Source organism: Tachypleus tridentatus, chromosome 4 (genome assembly GCF_004210375.1).
Source record: "Tachypleus tridentatus isolate NWPU-2018 chromosome 4, ASM421037v1, whole genome shotgun sequence".
In the NCBI taxonomy this organism is placed as follows: Eukaryota; Metazoa; Arthropoda; class Merostomata; order Xiphosura; family Limulidae; genus Tachypleus; species Tachypleus tridentatus.
Genome location: NC_134828.1, coordinates 9,860,734 through 9,888,499, shown reverse-complemented (window position 1 = coordinate 9,888,499; position 27,766 = coordinate 9,860,734). Strand labels below are relative to the sequence as shown.

At 32.8% G+C, this 27,766-nt stretch overlaps 1 protein-coding gene across 4 annotated transcripts in view; it reads left to right on the top strand.

Moving 5' to 3' along the window:
* Nucleotides 1-293: 293 nt before the first annotated feature.
* LOC143248544 (ceramide glucosyltransferase-like) overlaps nucleotides 294-27,766 on the top strand; it is a 45,438-nt gene continuing 17,965 nt past the window's right edge. Inside the window, exons 1-5 of one of the 4 annotated variants that reach the window (XM_076496976.1) lie at nucleotides 294-414; nucleotides 22,203-22,344; nucleotides 22,832-22,934; nucleotides 25,827-25,928; nucleotides 26,968-27,080. In XM_076496976.1, coding sequence (XP_076353091.1) covers nucleotides 368-414; nucleotides 22,203-22,344; nucleotides 22,832-22,934; nucleotides 25,827-25,928; nucleotides 26,968-27,080 — 507 coding nt within the window. In that variant the 5' untranslated portion in view covers nucleotides 294-367. Of the gene's footprint in view, nucleotides 415-9,177; nucleotides 9,334-9,486; nucleotides 9,630-17,989; nucleotides 18,010-22,202; nucleotides 22,345-22,831; nucleotides 22,935-25,826; nucleotides 25,929-26,967; nucleotides 27,081-27,766 lie in introns of those variants that run through there. The other 3 variants (XM_076496975.1, XM_076496979.1, XM_076496977.1) reach the window with 3 other exon arrangements.

The window sequence follows — 27,766 nt, the reverse complement described above, 5'->3', positions numbered from 1 at the left end:
CTTAAATAGTAATGTTTCGTTCTATCACTAGGTAGCGCTACGTAAAGTGAAGTTCTTCGGTTTGAAAATGATTATAGTGGTTTACTATTTTTTTTTTATATTGAGATAATCTAAACTGAATAACACACGAAAATGTAGAGGGCGTGTGTGTGGAACACATTCAAAACAAATAAAGTCGGTACGCATGCTCAGTTTCTTTATAGTTTCCAGTCTCAGGGTTACGCATGCGAAAGTATGAATAACAAATGGTGCACTTAAAATGTAGATATTCGATTTGAAGTTTATAGACGAACTTTCTGCTTTCCGAAGATATTAGAAACGTGGGCAGAGATGCAAAACCAATTAGAGATTGGTTCTAAGATGCAAGATGAAAAGCCAACACATGTTCTGCAGAGCTCAACCAGTAGGCCAAAGGTACCTGGGGTCATGCAACTGTTTCATACCATAAAAATGCTAATGTTTCATTAGAATAACATAGACTATATAGAAATCGTTAAATACCATAAGCAGCTGCGCTATAATTATATAGGATTTTTTGTTGTTGTTGTACATTACAAAAACATGCTCGTCCCTTCAGGCATGGGGCGTTATAATGTAACGGTCAATCCCATTATTCGTTGGTAAAAGAGTAGCCCAACTGTTGGCGGTGGGTGGTAATGACTGCATTCCCTCTAGTCGTACACTGCTAAATTAAGAACGGCTAGCGCAGATAGCCCTCGAGTAGCTTTGCGCGAAATTCAAACCAAACCAAACCAAACCAATCTATAAGTATTGAGGCTCCAGAGACGCGACTTCATTCACAGGAGCTTCACTGAATCCGCAGTAAAACAATCACGTGACAGGGTACTGCAGATCCGTCATTTGAAACCATAAAAATTAGTTATAAATATATTCATCTACCTTATTGGCGATTTTATAATTCTATTTTGGCAACAGTATAGGTATTTTATCGGAAACGTAAAGGAACAAAATCTGGGAAAATGTCGTGAGTTAAAAACTGTACAAGCGGTGAGCTTAAGATGTGACACTCTTGTGGAGAACGTCTTACTGGAACTAAATATATAATTGTCTCAGAGGAGCCTCAGCACTTGTATAAATATTATCTTTCAAACACTCCTATTCCCTGGTGAGTGAGTGTCACGGACTAACAACGCTATAAATCAGGAAATCGCTTACCCGTTGTGAATATAGCGCAACTAGCCCGCTGTGTCGCTATTTACCTTCCTGACACTGAAAGAAGAAACATGTTCGGTAAGAAATTATTGGAATGAAATGGCTACACAGAGAACCATAGTGAAATAGGAAAAGGAACTGCTCGAGGCCCTCACTTTTAAAATTAATGTTGACATTTGTAGGCATTTCTGTTTATTGGAAATGGGAGCAAATACCTATTTTGCTCCCCGAGACACCATCTTACCCAAATCCATCCCTGAATACACAATGTTGTTTGTGTATACAATCATGTGTTTTAGTTATTTAACAAAATACAAACAAACAAATAAACGTGGTGTGAGTTAAAAACAAACCAAAAAATTAATAATATTTGATTGATTATATTAGAAAGGTATACGAGGGTTGTCCGAAAAGTTCGGAGTTCGACCTAAAAATAAATTGGAATGTTTGATTTCTTTGAGCTAAATATTAAGTTTGAACGATTTTATGAATGAACAACACGTAGCACGTAACGAAGCTAACTTTCTTTGTGTGATGTGGATTTTTGAAGTAAAGGCTTGGTTTGGTTTTTGAATTTCGCGCAAAGCTTTGTTTTTGTTTGTTTGTTTTGGAATTTCGCACAAAGCTACTCGAGGGCTATCTGTGCTAGCCGTCCCTAATTTAGCAGTGTAAGACTAGAGGGAAGGCAGCTAGTCATCACCACCCACCGCCAACTCTTCCCCACGGCTGGGCTGCGACCTCTTTACCAACGAATAGTGGGATTGACCGTCACATTATAACGTCCCCACGGCTGGGAGGGCTTTTGAGCATGTTTGGCGCGACCGGGATGCAAACTCGCGACCCTCAGATTATGAGTCGCACGCCTTAACACGCTTGGCCATGCCGGGCCTCGCGCAAAGCTACACGAGGGCTATCTATCTGTGCTAGCTACCCCCAATTTAGCAGTGTAAGACTAGAGGAAAGGTAGCTAATCATCACCACTCACCACAATTCTTGGTTTACTCTTTTATCAACGAAAAGTGGGATTGGCCGTTATACTATAACGCACCCACGGCTGAACGGGCGAGCATGTTTGGTGTTACCGGGACTCGAACCCGAGACCTTCGGATTGCGAGTCGAGCGTCCTAACCACCTGGCCATGCCGGGGCGTTTAAAAGGAAAGAAGTGAGCGATATCGAACGCTGTGAAAATTATTTGACTTCGTGCTGTGATCAAATAATTTTTTAATATGAAAAATGACACTGCAAAAAATACACCAGGACATGGAAGAAACATTAGTAGAGGGTGATACAGCATATTCATCAGTGGAGAAAATGGTGGTGTGAGTTTAACCGTGGTAGAGAATCATGGTGCGAGGTCAGGTTGGCCCTTTACATCGACCACAACAGAAATTGTAGATGAACGTTGTGTTCTGGTTGTAAATGATGGAATAATTGTCGTTAGAAAGCTTTCAGAGGAAGTGGAATTCGATAAAAGTACTGTAGCAATGATTTTGAATGACATTTCCAAAGGTGTCAGTACATTCTTAACAATGAGTGAAATGTGAGTTCACCACTTCGACACAAAGACAAAAATACAAAGTTTGCAAAAGAAATACTCAAGTTCACCACCCAAAGAGGTTCAAGTCACAACCCTCTGCTTAGAAAGTCATGCATTAATTTCTGTGTTGGGGGGAGACACTCGACTCGTAATGTGAGGGTCGTAGGTTCGGATCCTGGTCGCACCAAACATACTCGACCTTTCAGCCATGGGTACGTTATAATGTTATGGTCAATCTTACTATTCGTTGGTAAAAGAGTAGTCCAAGAGTTGGCGGTGGGTGATGATGACTAGCTGCCTTCCCTCTAGTCTTACACTACTAAATTAGGGACGACTAGCACAGATGGCCCTTGGTAAGCTTTGCGCGAGATTTAAAACAAACAAACCAATCAAACTGTTACAAGAAATTACTGTACACTCGATAACCATCACTTTACTACAGAAATCAACAAATAGAGTAAAAAAAAAAAGTGTAGTCTTCCGTCAGAACATTACCCCAGCTCTCGTGTTACTCTGAACGCTATACAAGATGTTGGTTTCGAATTACTCACTCAACCCCTCTACTCATCGGATTTAGCTCCAAGTGTTTTTTATTCTTCCCTGCCCTTAACGTCTTACTGTGAGGTCAAAGATTTCAGAGTGATGATGACCTAGTGCATACTGTCCAGTTGAAGAATGAGAACGAAGAAAAATAGTTATTTCAGGAGGGGCCTTAAGGTGTCGCTAGTGTAGAGATCCAGGAGAAGATTATGTTGAAAAATAAATCAGTTGAACTAATGTGTCTTTTCTTTATAAGCCAGGCCACGAACTTTCAGATAATCCTCGTATTAAATGCTTACTGCAGATCAGAAATATGACAAAGAAAATGGCAGCGTGTTTTTGTTGTTTTACAAAATCGGCTAGCGCAGACAGCCCTCGAGTAGCTTTGTATGAAATTCAAAAACAAACAAACAAAATTGGGTAATATTTTTATAACTAGGCAGTATTTTTTATAGATTTTTTTATTTTTATAGATGGGCAATAAATAAAACAATTGAAATTTCCACATGTTTCAGATTTAACCAATAAAAAATACAAAAAGGGGTAAATTTGAAATATGAAACAATCAACAAACACATTTAAAAATTGTTTGTTTTTTGTTTAATGAATATCTCATAAGTGTAGCAACAAAAAACAAGGTACTTTCGTTGATGGCTGAGTCTATAACTAAACACTTTAATAAAATATACTCTCTGATGTAATACTGTGATGATAGCACTTTTTATACTAAAATATCAATAAAACCATTTTTCCTTTGGATGGTGAACATTATTGAATGTCACGAATGAGCAAATATCTGTAGAACTGTCAGACAATTCTTGTTTGTTTGTTTTCGAATTTCGCACAAAGCTACTCGAGGGCTATCTGCGCTAGCCGTCCCTAATATAGCAGTGTAAGACTAGAGGGAAGGCAGCTAGTCATCACCACCCACCGCCAACTCTTGGGCTACTCTTTTACCAACGAATAGTGGGATTGACCATAACATTATAACGCCCCACGGCTGAAAGGGAGAGCATGTTTGGTGCGACCGGGATTCGAACCCTCGACTCTCAGATTGCAAGTCGAACGCCTTAACCCACCTGGCAAAATGCCGGGCCCAGACAATTCTTGAAAAGCTCGCCGCAGGTCCAATAGCCATCTGCAGAAACTGTCCGATATAACCTACCAGGGGCGGATATTTCTACTAGTAATCACAAAACAAACTACATTACAATACCACTATAAATACCTGTACAAATACCTTGAGTGTGGATTATAATGCTTTTAGTCATTACAATTACACGCAATTACCAATAAGTTTTTTTTTTAAATTATGATCCAATTTTATCATGTAAAGGGTGATTATTGTTAGTAAAATGAACACCTGCATCTTACATTAAATACAGTTTGAGTATGTGTGTGTGTTTTTCTTATAGCAAAGCCACATGGGGCTATCTGCTCAGCCCACCGAGGGGAATCGAACCCCTGATTTTAGCGTTGTAAATCCGGAGACATACCGCTGTACTAGCGTGGGGCAAATGCAGTTTGAAACGCACCAGATTCGATGGAATGTTTTTTTTTTTGTTAAACGTATATTACAGACAGTCCTCGTTCTTCGTACGTTAAAATCGATAAAATTCATTTAACTGATACGTAATAGATCTAAAATAAATACACGTAAACGGTCTTTCGGTTGATATATTGCTGTGTTCAAAGATAAAGAGTGATTCATCTCAATCAAATTACTGCTGAACAATGGTCATATAATCACAAAATAATGTAACAGAAGTATTCATTACATCAACAGAATGTCCCCCGCTATTGGAGCGGTATATCTACGGATTTACAACGCTAAAATCAGGTGTTCGATTCCCCGCGGTAGGCTGAGCAGATAGCCCGATGTGACTTTGCTATAAGAAAAACACACACTTGTCAACAGAAAATATTTTTATGATTATTAACGGATTTTTTTAACATCAAAACTTAATTGCAGTACTTAATAAAGTAAATTATAAATACCACCAGAATCGCTGATAACTGATACGTGCCTTAACAACCGTACTGTTTGTTTGCTTGTAGTTTGACGCAAAGTTTCACAAAGGTCTATCTGCGCTCCCGACCACAACTGGTATCAAAACCCGGTTTCTAGCTCCATGTATTCTCAATCAATTTATCAATTTTTTTTATCAGTCTATGGACAGAAATGAAAACGTTATTCATTAATGTTATGTAAGTATACAAACGTTCTTATATATCATATCGTGCCAATGAATTTAGTTTTGGTTTGGTTTGTTTGGAATTTCGCGCAAAGCTACTAGAGGGCTATCTGCGATAGCCATCCCTAACTTTGCAGTGTAAAACTCGAGAGAAGGCAACAAGTCATCACTACCCACCGTTAACTCTTGGGCTACTCTTTTACCAACAAATAGTGGGATTGACCGTCATATTATGACGCCCCCACGGCTGAAAGGGCGAGCATGTTTAGTTTGACGGGGATTCGAACCCGCTACCCTCAGATTACGAATCCAGTGCCTTAACCACCTGGCCATGCCGGGGGCCAATGAATTTAAACATTAATTTATTTCATTCGTTATTCTTTCATCCACTGACTACTCACTCTAGTCTGAACTTGTACATACGAGTAGGGCCCGGCATGGCCAGGTAGGTTAAGGCGTGCGACTCGTAATCTGAGGGCCGCGGGTTCGCAACCCCATCGCGCTAAACATGCTCGCCCATTCAGCCGTGGGGGCGTTATAATGTTATGGTCAATCCCACTATTTGTTGGTAAAAGAGTAGCCGAAGAGTTGGCGGTGGGTGGTGATGACTAGTTGCCTTCCCTCTAGTCTTACACTGCTAAATTAGGGACGGCTAGCACAGATAGCCCTCGTGTAGCTTTGTGCGAAATTCAAAAACAAACAAATCATACGAGTAACTCATCACTTAGCATCTACAGGACTGGTAATGACTAATAAATAAATATCTTTTTTTATTATTCTAATATTAGGATAGTTTTCCTGTATCTATTTAAAAATAAAGGTAAAAAAAAAACCGTGTTTGTTATCATGATGTTACCTCTCTATCCCTGGTCTACTGTAAGCACTTAATATACTTTATTATATAATTTAAGGGAAGTTTCATTTTTATCGAAATTACACCCTTGTTTGTCAAGTCAGTTACATGAAATAATGTCAAATTTTCCTTTGGTATGTCCTCCAGTGTCATAGCGGAAGATCCTAAAACTTAACAAAGCTATAAACCCGATGGCCCGGCATGGCCAGCTGAGTTAAGGCGTTCGACTCATAATTCGAGGATAGCGGGTTCGAATCCCGGTCGCACCAAACATGCTTGCCCTTTCAGCCGTGGGGGCATTATAATGTGACGGTCAATCCTAATATTCGTTGGTAAAAGAGTAGTCCAAGACTTGGCGGTGGGTGGTGATGACTAGCTGCCTTCCCTCTAGTCTTACACTGCTAAATTAGGGACAGCTAGCACAGATAGCCCTCGAGTAGCTTTGCGCGAAATTCAAAAAACAAACAAACAAATAATAAACCCGATTTTGATACCCGTGGTGGGCAGAACACAGCTAGCCCATTGTGTAGCTTTGTGCTTACGTACAAAACAAACAAATCCTTTGATACGCGTTTATGAAACAAACACTGTATATTTACGAATCAAATACGTTAACCTCTCAACTATAGAAAAGTGTCTGTATTTCTCATGATTCTTATTTCAAAGAACCAAACTTCGATAGGGAGTATTTATCCAACACTATCTAATCAGCCTGTGGGGTGGCATTAATTGTATGTGGTAAAACAATGGTTTGTTTGTTTGATTTTGAATTTCGCGCAGAGCTATACGAGGGCTATCAGCGCTAGCCGTCCCTAATTTAGCAGTGTAAAACTAGAGGGAGGGCAGCTAGTTGTCACCACTCATCGCCAACTCTTGAGCTACTCCTTTACCAACGAATTGTGGGATTGGCCGTCACATTATAACGCTCCCACGACTGAAAGGGCGAGCATGTTTGATGGGACGGGGATTTGAACCCGCGACCCTCAGATTACGAATCGAGCGCCTGGCCATGTAAAACGGAGGACGAGTGGCACTATAGGTATATACTGATCAGTAGGTGATATTGACTCTTTGTTTTAAATAGTAAACAGGCATATATTACATTTCAAAAGATGCTATCGTATCAAACACTCTTTAAAATTACATTTCAACAATTCTATTTATTCTTCCGAGATTTTTCTGACGATTGAATTAAATTACAGTTACCAAGGTAAAGTTTGTTAAACCATGCGTTTGTACATGGAGTTGCTTGTTTGTTGTGAATTGCAAAGGTAAATAATGGACTACCTGGTGTTCTGCTCACAGCGGGTATCGGAAAGAGATATATTTTCTGTTTAGGCCACATACTTGCCGCTGAGCCACCGTAATGGCACATTTATTTGTATATATATATATATACAATATATATAACTCGCCCAACTGCTGTATTTTCAATTTATAATATTATGTACGAACATACTGATATCACAAAAAATCAAGTGCATGTCACAGGTCAAAAAGGATTACAAAGTAACGTATATAAGTTTTTTGTGGATTGACTGTTAGATTCAGAAATGAAAAATATTAAAACTATAAGACCAGCGACTCTAATTATTAGACTAACAAAACGAGGAGCTAGATACTGAATAAAACTATCTTACTTATGTGGCGAAATTATTAAACCTTGTATTTGTGACGTAGCTACTTCAATTATAAAGCTGTCTGTCTTGTTCCTAAATTTGAACCAATGACTAGAGTTGTTTGTTTGTTTTTTGGAGTTGTTTTAAATTAAGTACAAAGCTACACAGTGGACTGTCTGTACTCTGCCCGTCACGGAAATCGAAACCCAATTTTTATCGTTGAAAGTTCGCAAAGATGCCGCTGTGGATGACTAGGGGGTTAAACGCACACAAAACGTACAAATACTTCAGCATAAAAACCTACAGAAACAGTCTTGAGTATAGGTAATAGGGTTTTGAATCAATACAATTACACGCAGTTACCAATAAAATTATATATTCTTTCAAATTTACTATGTAAACAATGATCATTCTTAGAAAAGTAGATACATACATATTACATTAAATACACATTTCCAGTAGCTTCTTTTTGTACTTAGCTAAAATTACTTTTGTTATCAAGTTATTGGTGTTATTAACATAATGTCGCTACATTACTGTTACTTCAATTAGCAGTGTATAAAAATTATTAACACGTCATGTTTGTAAAGTGATTGGTCTTTATTTAGTTGCAATCAAAATGAATGATTGTATCAGTTCAGCTGAAACTGTCAAGTTGTTTCCATGGTGATGAACTCAAGATTAATAATGCAATAAATGCATTTAATTTCGAGTTAAGTGTAATGGGTTCATAGTAAACATAGCTTACCTGTGTAGGGCACGTTTTTTTTTTTTTTTGTTTCTGCCAGTAGACGCAAACCTTTTTTTTCTGCATATGATAACGCAAAAATGGACAGCGTTGAGGAATAACGCTGGTGTTAATTAATATAGCTGAACAAAGACGGACAACTAGGCCTACTTGTTATAATTGGCGGTTCTTAACTTTATTATTGTTCTTGATACCAGTTTTGTTTAGAACTTGACAGACAAGTATTATCGAGTCAAATTTCGTGTAACCTTATTTCGTTAATAGTTTTATGACACTTTGATTGCCATGTGAATGACAGAATATACTTATTCAGTAAGTCTGTAATTTATATTTAAGAAATGACGATTGAAAAGCTTAATGCATTCTTGCTTTTGACTCACGTCGATAACCATGAAGACCCGGAAGGAAACTTTGTGTCATTTAGACGTCACTATTAGCAATACCCCATGATTTTTTTTGGACATATTATTGGCTTATTCTCGAACCAGACATCGGCGAGGCACGTGGTTAGAGCAAGTGCGAGTAAGAAGGGCGTATGTGACATACGTCATGAGTGCGGCTTCGTGAAATGGCGGTGGTTTTCTACACTCTTTTCGGTATTGCAATATTTTTCTTTGGAGGTTGGTGTTTTGTATGGTTAATGCACCTTATAGCTATATTCAATGCGTAAGTATTTATCACTGTTCTATGAAATATTTTTCTCACTTAAGAGTATTTACTTATTTCTCTACAATATAAATGTACCGGCATATAAATTGTTCCATTCACATCCTACGTTCAACTTCGAGGCAAAAGTAGTGGTAGAGATACAAGAAATTAGTAGCAGTGCCGGTTCAGAAATGTATCTATGCAATTGTTTTGTGCTTCAGGCAGTTGGTTACTAGAGCGGATTGTATACCTGTTACAAATTACGCTGTTAGGCCTATTCTACAGTAACACTAATAGTTTTCAGTGAGCCTTTGGTAATCTATTTAGAGTTGTATTACTAGAACTAGAAAAGTTGTTAATTTCGCAGTAAAAATGTAAAATGGTATAGTTAAGCATGAGTAATAATAAATAACAAGCTACTTATTTAATAGTGCTTAAAAATTCATTTGATTATGAGCTAGTCCAACATTTCAATAATTGGCAATTAGTTTTATTGACTGAATTGCTTCATTACCTATAACTTAATTTTAACTGATTTTAATTTGTTGTTTTATTTCATTGTTTGAACTGCAAGTTACATTTGGTTACGTAAGTTGAAGTAAACACAATATTTTTCAATGAAAAAAATGTTAATATTGGCTGTTTCCTGTTAGTTTTGTGGATTACCAAGTGTTAGGTCCATACATTCTATGATTAGAGTTGAATCAAATACAACTACAAGTGATATATAAAGGTTTTTACTTTTATACTTTCTGAACAGTTTTTTTGTTTAAATTGTATAATATGTTCATTATAGTATTTTTGGATATTTTCACTAAGAAAATAACTAGTACTAGTAGCAGTATGTAATAGTGATTTATATTTGCACTTTTAAGGGAGCATAACCAAGATGAAAGTAGTAATTCATAAATTATTAACTGATAAGTTATTAGTAGATAGTTTAATGTCATAGCAAATATATCTAATTATAAATTTCAAAAGCTGAAACAGTTGCTTCTTCATAGGTAAAACTATGCTCTATAGTTTCTCTTATTTCTTGATGTAATAGCAGAGAGATAACTAGATTTTTTCATATCTGAGGTTTCACTCTTTTCATGTGATAGAAGAATTGATGACAGAAGGTTTAATTAATCTTTTGAATAACTGAATAATTATTTTGTATTTATGGTAAATATTCTGCAAACTGTAGCATGGGTATCTAGATTTGAAAAATAACTGATAGATAATTTGTAAGAAATATGTTGGAGGGCAAATTTACTCAGTGTATCTTAGCAACTAACCATAAATGAAACTGTCCATTTAGAGACACATGATTATTTAAAGAAACATTACAAACAAGTGACATTAATATTGTTTTGCTTGTATTTTCTTTTGTTAAATCTTTCACATACTTTATATGGGCATATAAACAAATTATTAAGATTATATGAATCTAAGCAAGACTTTTTAAGGAATGTAATAGTTAGCAAATAAATTGGAATTCTTTGTTGTTCTGGATTTTCAAAACTAGCATCAAGTTTGTAAACTGTGCTATAACCAAGTTACTTTTTGGGTTTAATAATTGTTTATTGATTTTGTTTCAAACCCACAAAAGCACATGAATTATGTATTAACACTGTGCATAGCTTGAACTTCTAGTTTTCACAGGAATGTGAATATTTATTTTGTTTTGTGTATCCTTGACTTTTATCAAAAAATGTTGACTTGAATGCAGCTTCCAATATAGTTAAACTTTGTGTAGATTTAGCACTAATTAATTAACAAAATAAATATCTTAATATATTTTAAGGAAAACTTCCTTTGTGTGTGTCACAAGAATGTTAAAATTCATGTTGATATATGGCTTTTTAATGACACATATCATATTATGATTATTGTCTTGAAGAGTTTGAGAAAAATGAATGTTCCATCTAAAAATTGGCAGAATGTGTGCTTGTCAGAAACTAAGTGTTTTATAGATTATAAGTTTCAAATAATAACCCTCTTCATTCACAAGTGAAACAAGATCAGTTATTAAATCTGGGGTCGAGAGTAAGATTTACTTTTGGGAGTTCTTAGGTCTTTCTCAGAAGGTTCTTTAGTATCTAGTACCACATCTTAAAATAAGCTGTGCAGTTTTAAACCTGTACACGGTACAGTATTATGTGATACTTGTGCTGATTGTTTATATCACACAAGCTATGCTAGATTACTGTAATAAAGTTCCAGTGATATATACAGAAGTGTGTATGTGTGGAGCTGGGTGGTTAGTGGATTAATCATTGGGTTAATTAATCAATTGCATACATTCACATAATCAGTTACTTTCATATTTGACTTGGATAGTTAAAATGATCAAATAACAATAATTAATTAATCCAACTAGTTTTGATTAGTTCATTATTTATGTGAATTCTGATACAAACCAATTAGGTTGTAAAATATTGAATCAATTAAAAATGAAAAAAGAAATTGTAATGATTGTATTTATGTTTCTTGAATGGCTGAAATAAATTATACTGGTAACAGTTGAAACACTGGTTTTTGATTAATTTATGTGTAAAATATCTTCAGAGATCTGTATATTTTTCTGTCATCTAGTGTCCTGATTTTTCATCCAGTGGCTCTCTGTTTAGTATAATAAAACCTGGATTAGTTACACAGTAATATGTTTGAGGTTGCTTTGTTTTCACAAACTGTATTATAGCGTATATAAATTTTACTAACAATCATGTTGTATGGTTTGATATAAAATGTTATGTTGAACAGAAAAAAAATTCTAATATATTTGTATTTTCAACAATGGCTACAAAAAATCCTTTTGTAAGTGTGCTTTCTTTCAGTAATTTCTATAAATTCTACTGAAAGGAAAAACATAGACCTCATAAAGTTATAGTTAAATCATTTGATACAAACATTTATGTGTGCAGCTGTGCTAAGAACGAAAATTCACACTGGTGTCTTCAAGAATAATGATAAAAATACTACTGGTAAAGATTAGGAAAACATTGATTGTTGTTAGGTATACATGTGTTTGTTGTTGAATATCCACTTCAGTAACAATACACAGCAGCTTAATGTGTTATGTAGTACCAGTCCGCATAGCGTAGTTAGTTGGATATATACTGCTTATTAAGAAAAACTGGATTTTACCTACAAAAGAGCACATTTATCTAATATCATCAACAAATTGGTTTGAATAAATTTACATAGACCTAACACTAATCAAAGTTCATTTATAACACTTGTCAAGTTTTATAGCTTATTTATAGTTTTCTCAAAAATCTGTTTTTCCAGAAATACTAAAGCAACAGCAAATCTACAATTTTTCTATTTATTTTGCTAGAGTTTCAGTAAGTCAATGCTAATACTTTATCCATGCAAGCTTTGAAGTTGAGAAATTATTTGCTTACGAGTTTTTCTTATCAAAATGTTTTATCCAGTTTTGGAAATCTATAATTATTAAATTCATGTATGTTTTGAATTAAACTTTTATCCATTTTATTTAACAACAGTTTCAAATAATTATAACAAATGCTGTCTTTTTCTCTCTATACTATATACATTTAAATTATTGATGTATAGAAATACTGTACCTAAATAATAGTTAAAAAATAGGTATTGTTCTTTAAAATCTTGTGTAAATTATTCAACAACCATTGAAACATAAAAATTTTATTTTTGTACATAAACAATACACTTTTAGAAATATAGAGTATACAACTTATTTTAAAAGAATGGACTATCAATCATAAATGAGCTTTATAAACGTTTTTTTTGAACAACAAGTTACAGTTGTTGAATGTAATTACACTATACTCAATTAATCCTAAAATAAGTTTAGTTCTCCTGTCATATCTATTGTTTTTACTGCAGCTTATCTATTAATGTGTGCTTGTTCTTTGAAATAGTGTAATGGATTATTAGGAGATAAGGATATTGGACAATATGGATATAATCGTTAGAGGTATAAACGTATTATTCTTGAAATTGATCCAAAACAAACCTTGTCAGTAGTACCAGTACAGTTACATACATCAATGGTCAGAAGTAGGCTAAACAGTCCAGCTAGGTTAAAGATTGTCAACTCTGTGTATCACAGTAAGAAACAATGCTAACTTTATAAAGGGGTGTATCAACTGAACTATGATAACAGTATTATTTTGTATGTTTATATTTCTTTTTAGATATTCATGCCATATGTATGTGAATATAGTGTAGTTGTATTACATTAACCGAGTTCATCTTTACTCGGAAAATTATACAGATAATTGAACATTTATTGACAATCAATCAACTACATGGTCTGTCACTAATACTCTGGATATTTATATACTGATTAATAATTTTCTTTGTTTGCTACTGTTATTTACAGTATTGGTTAGAATATTTTTAATGTATTCGATTTTGTTATTTCTTATCTTTTATTATAGGGATTGTTTGGTATTGTTATCTTAATATATGTACTAAGATCTAATCAAAACTTCCTAAATTTTCCAAAACTTGTGAGATGTTATAGGGTTTATGGACAAATATGTCATTAGTAATGAAGATAATGAAACAATATATTCTAATCTTTGTAAATAGTAATGTCAGAAAAGTATATTTAGATTCTATGATTATTATGAATGGCATATTAAATTTTAGTTCAACTCTAAGTTGATAGTTGCTTCTTTGGAAGTTCATATTTATAATGAATTCACTGTACTTCATGCAGATGTATAACTGCTTGTTTTGTAATATTTAGAAATTAATGGTGAAACAACCAGTGAAGATGTGGATAACTGAAAACAAAGTTTAAATCCAAATGTGCATTGTGACTGATGGTGTTGACACACTAATGCATTTTCTTAACATTAATTTACTGATAAAATGTCATATGTGTATGAATGGTTACATGCTTTCATTTAAACTGTCACAATGTGAACATTAAATGGAAAGCCCTTGTCATTTGTCTACATTGTATAGTGTGTATGTGTGTGTGTGTGTAGGTTTTATGACACACTAATTTAATTTCCACATAAGTGACTCAGCTGTAGTTTACTTGAGGCTTATTTTGAATTTTTATTTATTTATGATAGTTTTACAGTACAAAACTGTCCTTACTAATATGCCTATACAAACAGAATTAAATGTAATAGCTCATGTTTAAGTATCATTAATATAACTACTTAACAGGATCCAAATTATATTTTTAAGTCTGTTTAACTGCACATTACTGAGCTCTGCACTTGGTATGTTCATTATATTGATATGTGCATGTAGGCCACAGCAATTATGAAGTTCATAGATGTATGTGATGGGAAAATGTATGATTGTGTAATCCAGGATTGATGCCAGGTGATGATAGAAAACATGATCTGTAAAATATTAGATGCTGAACAATGGTATATTAAAAAAAATAAGTACCTTGATGTTACTTCATTAAATGGCAGGTTATTATTAGCTGTAATAACATTTTTAAAGTTTGTCTAATTATATAATGTAGAACATATTTAATATTCCATACCCTTGAAGTTGCAGTGGTGATAATAACTGATACAGTTTAAAATGTCATTACTGAGTTGCCCTCTGGTGGTCCAGCAATATATCTAAAGGTGTATAATACTAAAAACAGGATTTTCCTGAAAATCAAGCTATAATTATTACATTTATTTGTAATGCAAGTTTTCTTTTCATATGTATTTTTTTTAATATAGTTTATCTTTTAACACATGTGCTTTTTCTTTGAAATTGTGCAATGGATTATTAGCAGTTAAGGATATTGTACAATCTGGTGTAATTGTTAGAGGTATAAACATATTATTCATGTAACTGATCCAGAACAAACCTTGTCAGTAGTACCAGTACAGTTATATACATGTACTTGAATGATCAGAAGTAGGCTGAACAGTACAACTAGGTTCAAGATTGCTGGTAGTTCAGCAATAAGTCTGAAGGCATATAATACTAAGAACTGTGTTTCTGGGTTTTTACACTCGTGGTGGGTAGAGCACATAGCCCATATTGTGGGTTTATACTTACCAACAGACAAAACGTACTCAGCATATGTTTTATTTTAATATTTGGTATTATGATGTTTTTCAGCCATGAACCCATAGTATTATTCTCAAGTATTTAACACGAAATATTTACAAAATTTTTGTATTAGGCTATTTACCAACATCTTTATAAATTATGATTTTTGGATTTTCTGATAAGTGTACCTTTGACAATTGTTTATCATTTTTGTACGAGTGGACACTTAGGTAGGCATGGCTGGCATGTCAAGTTTTTTTTACAAGTGAACCTTTAGGCAGATGTAATTTAGATATATTTTTGAAGCTTTCTACAAATGGACTATTTGATGTATGTTAAAGTATACTTCAGTGTTTATGTTTTACAAAATGTGCTGTTTAATTTTTAGGGCTACTAAATATCAATTTTTCAATTTTGGATGTTTCAGAGTTTTCTATGTTGTTCAATCATGAGTACCAAGCTGTCCTTACAATGTTTTATTAGTGTTAGAATCAGTTATATGTCCAGGGTGAAAATGTTTCTCTTGCATTTTCTCAGTATAAAATTGATTCTTTGCACTTCGTCAGTTAAAGTGATTTTTAAAAGTGCTTATTTGGATATTTATTTCAATATATAGGGAGTGAATATAAAAATCAACTTCCTTGTTGTTAGTCACATTTAAGGTTTTTCATCATTGTACAATATAATACTGGCGGTAGATCAAAATTCTTCAAAGAAAATTGACTAGTATTACCGTCTGTTTCAAAAGAGTTCTGTAATCAGGTAGTTTTTCTTTGTCGATTTGAACTCCGTTGCCATGGAACCACCTATTGTTTACTCATTTCTCTGACACGAAGCATCGCACAGTGAACCAAAACGGGTGTTTGTTTAATTGTAAGTTATGTACCAGATAAGTTTTCATTTCCTGCAACGCAAAGGATAACATAACGTAAATATCCGATAAAACTAAAAAAAAATTGTAGTTATAAGCATGATGTTTTCCCTGTGAAACTGTGTAGGCTTTTTCATATATTGGGGAAGCAAATATACGACAGAATACCAATTTGTTACTATGGGAACCGAGAGGTTTATTCTGTGTGTGTGTATATAGAACTAGGTATCAATAATCGCCTATCAAAAGAAAATAAAAAAGCCGAAGAGTGAACAGGGTTGGAGATTATTTGCTGATATTGAAGGTGCTAGGTCAGACTGGTGCGGTTGATTTTTGTGCTTGTAATGGTTGAAAAGTTTCACATATCTAACAAAAAATAAAAGTTAAGCCTAAAACTGAGTGGGTGATATTGGTCAATTTCTGAACAGTAGCAGATGGTCTGTGAATGAGAAAAATGCCTTAAAACACGTTTAGTTCTATTTTCTATATACTACTTCATAATATACTATAAAAATAATTGTTTAATGTGTGGTTCATGTTACACTGAATTGGTTTTGTGTGTACTTTGTCTGTTCTAGTTGATGAAGTTATTTGTTAAAGAAACATAAAAGAGCGGTGTGAGACTTGACAATCTGGGAATAGTTCTGTTTTAAAGATATCCGAGTCGGTTGTGGTGTGTGAACACTTATAAAATTAGATTTACCGTCCGAAAGGGTTTGTACGATTTTATATCAAAATATATATAAACTCGCGCATGTATGTGTGTGCGCGCGCCTACTCATATAATTAAACAGTATACCCACATTACGTGCAACAAAGCGTACAAATGTTTTATCATTATATTTAAACAACAGAACTATGAAATCTTTTATATGGTGAATGATTTAAAAGGGTGTTCAACCACTAATTTAAGTTTGTGTTATCAGAAATGCTCATTTACTGAGCCTCGTCAGTTACGATTTTAGACTCTGAGCTGAAATAGCATATAGTACTTACGCTATTTTTATTATTTCATGTAAATAACATTCTGTATAGGTTTGGATGCGGTAAATCTATGTTCATTGAATATATAAATAAATAGATCTGAAGACAATAGTTGTTCGAAAATAAAATATTTCTACTTCGCCCACTCTTTGTGGAAGGTGCCTTTAAAAGTATTCGTGACACACACAAAAAGAAAAAAAAGTGGGATATCGTTGGATCTACCTAGGCTTAGTGTAGGTTTTGACAAAAGATATAAATAACTATTCTGTATAGATTTTAGGTAGTGCTGTGAGCCTCCTTACATTAAACATGACAAATAACATTCAAACAAAATAAAAATTAAGCATTTCGGGTAATTTTTATTGTTGTATAAAACTATATTTAGATAGTCATAAGTATTGGTACATTTTGTGATAACCCGCTGCGAAAATATCGGTGGGTTGGAAGTACATTTGCTGGTGACGCGATTAAGATAACATTTCGATGAATAATACAGAACTCCCCGCTATCATCACTAAGCCTTTAATTCCCGAGTTGGGAATACGTTTATGAAAGCAAGCATCTATGTGGACCAACATAGTCTCTGGCACAATTACCATCTAAATTAACTTTAAAGTGTGTATGTACAGTTTAACAGTAACACAGGCTTCATTCGTTGGATAAGATATGTTGCATAAATGCTTATAAAAGTCATCCTTTTTTTAGCAGTTAACTGCTTTAAATTTTTATAGCGAGTAGTATCTTTACACTATATATAACCATGGCCTAACTTTTCTTGTACGTTTCAGCACGTGTCCGCTCGCTGGTTTCACGCGTTTTATTTGTCATATTTTGCCTATGAAGTGAGTTGCCATTAAACGTTTCATTAACAATATTAACGTCATATACGCATTAACGTAAATTATATTTGGTAAAAGTTATATTTGCAAGTTGTCAACAGATTTGCTGCCTCCGGGTGTACTAAAAATTGCAGTGTAGTCTACATTAATGTTTCTCAAATTGTGGTCTTCGAATCTTTAGTGGTACGCGAGCTCAAAGCTAATTTAAAATGCAGTCTCGTCAATGGCAGCGCTATTTTTCTCATTAATTCGGAGGTTCTGTTTTTGAAACGGGCTAGGTAAAAAAAAAACAAACGGGCTTTTAAAAAGTTTAAAAATATTAAGCAATCTAATAGAAGCGCACATATCAGTATTGTTTAACTTTGAGTTGAATATCTCCTGTTAGTATTCTAAACATTTTGTATATGTTTGATCACTGTTGACGAGAATGGTCTGTTAGATTAGGGGTTAATATTTTGAGGAACCCTCACTTTAAAGATGTTAATAGAGTCCAAGGATGGTGAAAAAAAACACTTCTGCGTTATAATGTTTTGTAGCCATGGGTAGTTTTTAACAAAGCCTTGTAAAATGGCTTTGAAATAAGAACATAAAATATTATCAAAATGTATTGTCACTTTGGTGACAAAATATTTAAATAATTGATAGTCATAAGCTTTGAAGCTGGAGGTTTTTGTATTTCTGTATTATATAAAGAGTTCTTAATAAGATTATAGTATAAAGAATCTTGGTGGATAAGGTGAAAAAATTCCAACTATTAGAATTTGTCAAATTGTACAAAAACTGTAGAATAAAATCCAGTATTAGTAACTTCTCAACTAGTTTTGATTATAAACTGTTTAAGTTAAAATAAAATGTATAGTTGATAGTGAGTGAGTTATTTATTTGTGAACCTGTTCTGGTAGTAACATAAAAATAAAATAACTGCTAAATAATAATAACTGGATATGGGTGGTTATCTAGTGCAGAAGAAACTTGTCAGTGTTATGTACTTTATATTTAACTACAATTATCCTAGTTCCATAGACAATTTCAACCTTAAGAGCAGACTTTTTCAGTTGCTATAGCGCACATTAAGAGACTGTTACCATAGTAACTTCACAGTTGGAACTGTGACATTTTTAGCTGCTGGGTCCATCTTGGCTTGGTGTTTCAAGGCCCTAAGTTGAACCTGTTTTGATATCTGGTTAGTGCATAGTGTAGGGCTTTGAGACAAATCAAGGCCATCCAGAAAATGTAGTCATTTATGGTATAAGATTGTTACAGCTTAGGTGCAGTAAAAAACACACACACAAAAAACAAATTCGTTAGTGTGTTGTTTTGTCTGCTTGTTTTTTTTTTACTTTTTTGTTTCAGGGTGTTTTGGATTAATTATAATATTTAACTTGAACTGTAGCATTGAAAATATGAAAAATTATCTAGTGTGTACTTGTTTTAGCATGAAAAATAATCTGTGTTTATTTGAATGTATAATAAAACTGTAGTTTAAATGTGAATTTATGAAAAATGAAGAAAAAGTGACTGTGAATTATATTAATATCTAAGTTGAAAGTTGCACTATATAAAATATTCTGTATTTGATGCAATCTCTAAATGTTGTACTTTGGCTTCAGTAAACCTATAAATATATCAGTTTTATTGTTTATATTGTGAACTGTTGCAACTTAATAAATCATACATGGATCAAATTGTTACTAGTTTAAAACTTGTTTGTTTGTGTGTATGTGTGAAAATTGGTATGAACCAGGTATTCAGAATTTTATGTTAAAATGATAATTTGGTGATATTAATATTTCTCAAATATATAATGAATGAAAATGATAATATAGCTTAGAAATCTTTTTAGATGTTAAAAGATAACTCCCCACTCACAAAAACTTCCAAATTTAGGTAATGTTTAGTTAATACTCTTGTGAACTGTATCACCCTGACATCTGTAATGACTTTCCCAAACACGAGAGTAAAGGTCGTTAGTAGTTAGCTGGTGATTAGTATATACAGTTGATTGGGTTTGTATATTCAACTTATACAGGCTTTCAACATTAGACCCAATGAATGGTTTCTATTTGTTTATTAGTTTTTTTTTATATGTGTGTTTGTGGAGGGGGCTACACTATACAGTATAAATGTTTCACGTAATGCAAATAGATCTATATCAACCAGGTAAACTCGGTACAGAGTTTGATAATTTTAATTACACTTTAAGCAGGAAGAGATTCATTAAGAAAACTACCATAACAGTTGTGCTTTCAGAATCATCTTTGAAAGACATTTTTGTGTAAATATCTTCCCAGAGGATGATTGAAAGCTTTCCCAATGATACTGTCACTAATGACAACAGTTGTATGTGAGTTATCTTCAGGTTTAAAAGACGTTCCTCTCTCTGTTGCAACTTTTGTTTCTCACGCTTTATTCCATTCACTAGAACTGAAGTTTTACTGACAGTTGTAATTAAGCCTAAATTTCTAATTATGCTTAACTTTGAGTTTTAATTTTGATGTCTTGTTTTTTGTCTGCTGGGCTCTTCTTGAAACAATTGAGCAAGGAATATTTGTAAATTTTCCTAGATTGTTGAAAAGTTTATTTTTTAATCACTCAACAAGGAGTTGTGTACTAAACATTAAATTTAGATCATACCATGAAATTAAATAAACTTGTGAAACACTGGATGTAAACAGTATTGATTAAAGAACAAGCAGTTCAGGTTTCATGTGTTGTGCGAGGCTGTTGTGATAGTGGCCTCCCTGGTGGGCAGAGCACGCATAACCTTTGTGTAGCTTTGTACATAATCACAAAAGAAACACTGTTGAGATTGTGTATACCATTTTATGTTTAGCGATCATGCTGAATTTGTACCAAGTTATTTTTCATATCATTATTTTCTTTTGTTCAAGCATATTCTCTGTAATATTTGACCCGTGCTTTATAGGTTAACCTACCTCCAATGACAAACTCTTAATTATGTGTATTATTTATATCCAGTGGGGTTACACATTTGATTATATTGAATAATTTTTTTTTTTTCCTTTTCTTACACTTGGTGAAAAACAACTTGTAAAAATAGGATGAAATTACTTATTTTTGCATAAAAAGACCATTGAGGCCTAAAATAATTAATGAAAATAATTGCACTATTAATGGGTTTTGTGTGTATGTGTAACTCATAGGTTATAAGGGCCCTGCAACTTAGAGTCATAAACTCACAATTTGGTTCCTAAATAGGTAAGTCTGTACAATCCATATCATTAATTTTAGGGTTAAACATAAGACTATAAAAATAATATTGTAGCACAGTGTATTGGGCTACTCGCTTGATTGTGCTAAAATTACCTTTTAAGATTCTTCTAGGGATGTAGGTTCATGTAAAATATCTTTATGTAACACAAAGTAATTATTGATATTTGTTAGTCACTGATCTTTCAGTTGAATTGCTTTGAGATTAAGTTACTTTTACACATGAGAAATAAGTTTATTATGTGCTAAGGAAAACAAACAAACTTAACTGTATGAAATGTTTTGATTCCAGTGCACATAATTTTCTGAAGTTCTACATCTTGTATCTTGTTAGGATTGAAAATTCGATAAGATAAACCAGAACTTGCTTCAAAGAAAGAACTTGAATGTTAAATAATTACTGTAAATTAGCATATACTAGCTTTATCACAATTATTCAAAACTTTCCACAATAAATTGTTACTGCTGTATAATTTTTTGTTTTTTTCCTGTCATTATCATTTTCTTGATGACAAGAAACCCACTTGAAATAATGTATTTCAGAACGGCTGGAGTACATATTTAAATTTTTCCTCACAATATCCCAGCTGAACTTAAATTAGCATTTTTTTGGTGTTACAGTAAATCCAGACTTTAAAAAAATCTCTGTATCCTAATCCACGTGACCATGATTGATTTATCAAAATTTTATGACATAACTAGTAGTAATCACTGAATATTAATGGTATGAAAAAAAATTCACACTGGTAACACAAGGTGTCATTGTAGTAATAATTACTGCATGTAATACTGATGGTTGCTTGTTATTCATACACAAGGTGTCATTGTAGTAATAATTACTACAATGTGTGTGGGCGTTAAAAGATCTATGCATGTATTATTCGTTATGTTTTTCTTTCATGATATGATTTTGTACATTGAAATTGCTGACTTATTTAGTGGGTGTTATTATTAATTTTATATAGGAAACTGAAACTACATAAGAAAATTCAGTTAATTTCACCAGAAGAACCACTTCCTGGAGTTTCCATAATCAAGCCACTGGTGGGAGTTGATCCAAACCTGTTTACTAACCTTGAGACTTTCTTTACTATGAACTATCCTCAGGTAAACAGTTTCTTTTTAGTTATTTGCTGTTGATGGTTCATTTTTCCACAAAACAAATTCTAGAAGTTTTAATGCTAACGTTCATAGCCGCAGGCTTTTATGCAACCATTATGGTACATGAAATAAGCTCTATTACAAGATATTATGAAAGTAGGTTTTAAAAAGTTTTGCTTTACAGTATTTAAAAAACAGAAACTTAAACACGCACAAACACGTGCTTTTTTTTTCTTCAGTTTACTGTTCATGACCTTTGGTGCACACATATTCTCCATAACCAATAATTTTTATGTAATTGAATGAAAAGAAACTCCATTGTTTGGTAGAATGTGGTAACAGTTTTAGTCTGGGCTTGTAATTATTATATCTGAACATTTCTTGGTTTTTAGTATTGGCCATAAGCCCAAGGTGATATTTCTTTAGTGAAAATAGGTCCGTCTTTTTCGAACTAGATGAATATTGGCATGCATTGTTCCTTATCTCATTTCAGTATGAACTTTTGTTCTGTATCCACGATGAGAGTGATCCTTCCATTATGTTAGTGAAACGTTTGATGGAGAAGTATCCAAGTATTGATGCCAAAATATTTATAGGTGAGGAGTTTATAATTATTATGTTAACCTCCCAGTACTTTGAGACACAGAACTGTATTAAGTATCGTTTTTTGTAGTACGTATTTTAACTACAGTCTTGTTTGTTAGGTCTCGTTTGTTGCCTAATATTTAAAAACTTGTAATTTTTATAAATCAACTGAAAAATAAACTTTGTTTTATATGTTTGCTCCTAAAGTTATTTGATGTACTGGAATATCATTACATATCAAATTCCAACCTATGTTAGATTAGCATTATGTAGTCTGTTAAGTATTATCTTAATTAACAGTAATAGTTGAAATGTTTAGCATTATAATTTTTAGTTTCTCATTATTTTGAACATGTAATAAAATCTTAATTTGCTATGTTGCTGAAAGAGGTGTGTGCACAACTTCTACCCTAGTTACAGCCTTTATTTTATAGTATGTTAAAACGTTATTTTACAACTTTATTTTGATACTTTGGTTGAATTACACAACTGCAGTATGGTAGGAATTTTTTTGTGGCATGAGATAAAGTAGGCTTAGTTAGATGTTTTTGTATCATGTTTAAACTTGTCGATAAATATACTGTTTGTTAGGTCATGTTTGTATTAAGCCTAAATCACCTAATCAACTGCTTGAATAGGAAAATAAGATCACTGAAAGAGAAATATGTATTGAAATGAACACAAAATGGGTTTAAAATTTGTTAAACACACTAAATAAAACCTGTTTATTAATAATTAAAATAATTGACTGGTATTAAGTTTGATGTGGGAAAAAATGGCTTTTATTGTGTCTGATTATTGTGGACATGCTGGAAGTACATTTTTGTTCTTTTAAATAAAAAAAAAGATAAAAGTATAAAATTATAAAATAAAAACTTCAATGGGAAATGTTTAAGTTATTAGAATGTAATAGACATTAAAAAGCAGTAATTGAAATATTCAACTAAAGTAAGCATTTTTAATGCTTAACTTCTAAGATCTCACGATGAAATAATTTCCATTATTTTAAAACTACAAATTTATATAGATCTATAACATATAAAACTAATGTGCTTTATTTTTGCAGAAACTACCTAATCTATAGAAAATTCATCTCATGTTTCAGACAGGTTAACCTAGTAATATTTTTTATTCATCTTGAAATGCAATAAAACAGACATAAAAAGGATAATTCATCTTAATGTAGCGAGATGCTTAACAGTAGGCATAGGGTGCAGTAGTAATGCATCCATTAGCATGAAGCTAACACTGTTTGTAAAACAGTCGTTTTTCCCGCTGCTGGGTAAATATAGTGTGGTGCTCTACATAAAGTTGTTTTTTTTTAGAACATAATACTGTTTTATACTGAGCTTGATATAAGATAGGTAAAGTAAAAAACACGTTTTTGTTTTACATTTTCAGTATTTGGGTTAATTCTAAAACCAACTGTTTAAAGCATCAGAAAAACTTGAAATTTTGAAATTGTTAGTTTTAAAACAGTGTACAATCCCATTGCAAGCTAACTAGATATCTAATGTGATGTTTTTCAGTGAGGCCCAGTTTGACAAGGTGGTCAGGGAGCTAGCTCAACTTGTAATCTGAGGGTTACAGGTTCAAATTCCTGTCACACCAAACATGTTTGCCATATTAGCTATGGACAATCAATCCCACTATTTGTTAGTAAAATAATAGCCCATGTGTTGGTAGTGTGTGGTGATGACCAGCTGCCATCCTTCTTGTTTTATGTTGCTAAATTAGGGACAGTAGGGTCAAACAGCCTTTATGTAGCTTTGCACAAAATTCAGAACAATCAGATTTTCTAATGATAATGTTGCGGCATAACCTGTACAAAAGTACTAAGGAGGATATTAACAAGAGTACATAAGATATAATGTGATTCATTACAGTCAGAAATGTGTCAGTGGATGAAATTTGCTGTTTATATTTATTTCATGGCTAGAGAGAAAAGCTGTTGGTCCACTATTATAAGCTGAATTAATTAAAAATATAAACACTCCAGGTTCATGTAACTTGCATCATTTCAAGACTGTGTGAACACACATTGCTCATGTTTGAAATAATTTGTTGCTTTAGTAACACCTTCCAAATTTGTGACCATATGTACCAAAATTCAAGCACAATTTTGATGCGCACTACATAGTAAGTCAAATAATGTAAGTTAAAAAATTCAGCATCAATGTAATTAAAAGTTTTTAAGTGTTTTTATCTGAAAATGTATGCTAATGGTTTTTTGTTTGTTTTTTTCTAATTTTGCACAAAGATACACGAGGGCTCTCTGAGCTAGCCATCCCTAATTTAGCAGTGTGAGACTAGAGGGAAGGCAGCTAGTCATCACCACCCACCACCAACTCTTGGGCTACTGTTTTACCAACGAATAGTTGGATTGACCATAACATTATAATGCCCTCCACGACTGAAAGGACAAACATATTTGGTGCAACGGAGATTCGAACCTGTGACCCTCAGATTACGAGTCTAACGCCTTAACCCACCTGGCCATTCCGGGCCATGCTAATGTTAAATTAATATTATGAAAAGTGTATATTTCAAATATTGTAAAACTCATCTGACTAGAAGTAAAAAGCCTTAGTGTTTTATATTTCATGTGCACTCCAGAATGCATTTGTTTTACTTTTGTTTTCCCACAAGGAACTAAATGTATTTTTGTTTGAATTTACAGAATGTATGAATGGGTTTTCTTGCTTATGATTTGAAAAAACATAATGGTTTAAAGTCAAAATGTAAAAATCTTGTTTGCTTTATTAGTTTGATACTATTTTGCCAAGCATGAACCTAACTTCAAGACTTGCACTTATGTGTACACTTTGTATTTACAAATCAGTCTTTGAACTTTCAAATTATTTCATATTTATAATTTACCTTGTAGTTATTCTTTATTCCAGGTGGAATGAAGGTTGGGGCTAATCCGAAGATTAACAATATGCAACTTGGCTACGAAGCTGCCAAATATGATTTGTTTCTAGTCTCTGACAGTGGTATTAGAAGTAAGTGTTGTTGTTTTTTTTATTCTTAGTATCTTAGTATTTAACTGTATTATTATTACTATCACTATTTTGTTTCACAGACAACTATGTTAGGACCTTTCTGTACCAGATTGTGACTACTTTTACTTTTCATAAAGAATTTCCATCATTTTTAAGCCTTTTTTATTTTGTGAATTTCTGAGCCTAGTATGTTTTGTGTTAATGGCTATATTTTCTTATGTTGTGAATTTCTCAGTCTAGTTTGATGTTAATGGCTACATTTTGTTATATTGTAAATTTCTAAGCCTAATATGTTTGATGTTAATGGCTACATTTTGTTATATTGTAAATTTCTAAGCCTAATATGTTTGATGTTAATGGCTACATTTTGTTTTATTGTAAATTTCTAAGCCTAATATGTTTTGTATTAATGGCTTTGTGGACTATTCTTTCTGGACATGCGTTTGTTGTTATTATTTTCTGAATTGTAATCCTTTTGGCCACTTATAAGAATAAAACGTTTGTGAGGATAGTTTCAGAACAAATATTTGTTTGCAATGTACTACTAGGTTGATTATGTATTATGACAAAGTGACACAATCTAGTGTACTGTAATATTAACAGGTAGAGAAAGTAAAGATGTCAAATAAATCTAACATTGATAAGTTAGAGATTAGTATACTGTTAAAAAATTGTATTTTCTAAACATGGCAATGAACTAAGTTTTTGAACATAAGTTAGTTTTTTAATAGTATTTATTATGCTTCATTAAAAGTTTGAATAATAGTTTCTTGTTCATCAGTATGTGTTTTATAAGTTTTGAATATTACTATTATTAGGTATAATTATGGTACATACAAATACTGATGTACCACATGGCTTAAATGGTACATCAGTATGTAGCATCTTGTAGTGTGTAGATTTGTTATAAGAATTGTCATTAATTTATGGAGTTATTTAGCAGTTATTTCTGCCACCAGGTTGTTACAGCTATTCTAATAATCCTCTGCATTGTTGGATAATTAACAAAGTTAATTGATATAGTTAAACCTTTTTCCAGTGAAAGAAGACACTCTCTTGGACATGGTTCTGTCCATGAAGGATGACACTGGACTAGTCCATCAAATGCCTTTTACATGTGACAGAAAAGGTTTTCCAGCAACCTTAGAGAAGGTTTGAATGTGTTAATTAGAGCGGTAGCTGAAAAAATGAAGGAATTTTAATGTCATAACTCTAAGACAATGTATACGTTTCACTTTTCTTTGTAATCAGTTCTGAAAAAGTTGTATTTAAAAAAAGTAAAAAATTACGTTTTAAAGTAAAGAAAAGGGTTAAAGTTTATTGTTTTGAGCACAAATCACTTTTCCAAGAACATTTAGTTCAAAAACTAATTGCACACTTTAAAGTTTTGTAATCATATGCCCAACTTGAAAATTGTGTTATCACAAGTGTCTCATATATTTTGTCTCAAGTTCTAACCACAAAAAATGTTATATTTAAAAATTAAATTGCAGACCTTAAATAAGTTCCATAAATTGAAATATAAATTTATGAACGTGTGAATTCATGTTTTGTACATTTCAGACTCTAAATCAATAAAATGTTGTTAAATAATTAATATTAATTCAGAGGAAATATATTAAAGTTAATAAAAACATATCCAACATTTAATTGAACCAGCATGATAGCATACAAATGTATTTGTTAGTAGAGCTTGCTAGTTCTGCGAATTGTTGAGTTCATCATAACCACTGATATTTAAAATGTTTTTATTTCCTTGTGTGTGATAAGAGTTGAAGGAAAACTTATCAAAATTTTCTTATTCAGTACTTCTGGAATTGTTAAATCACTCAGATTAT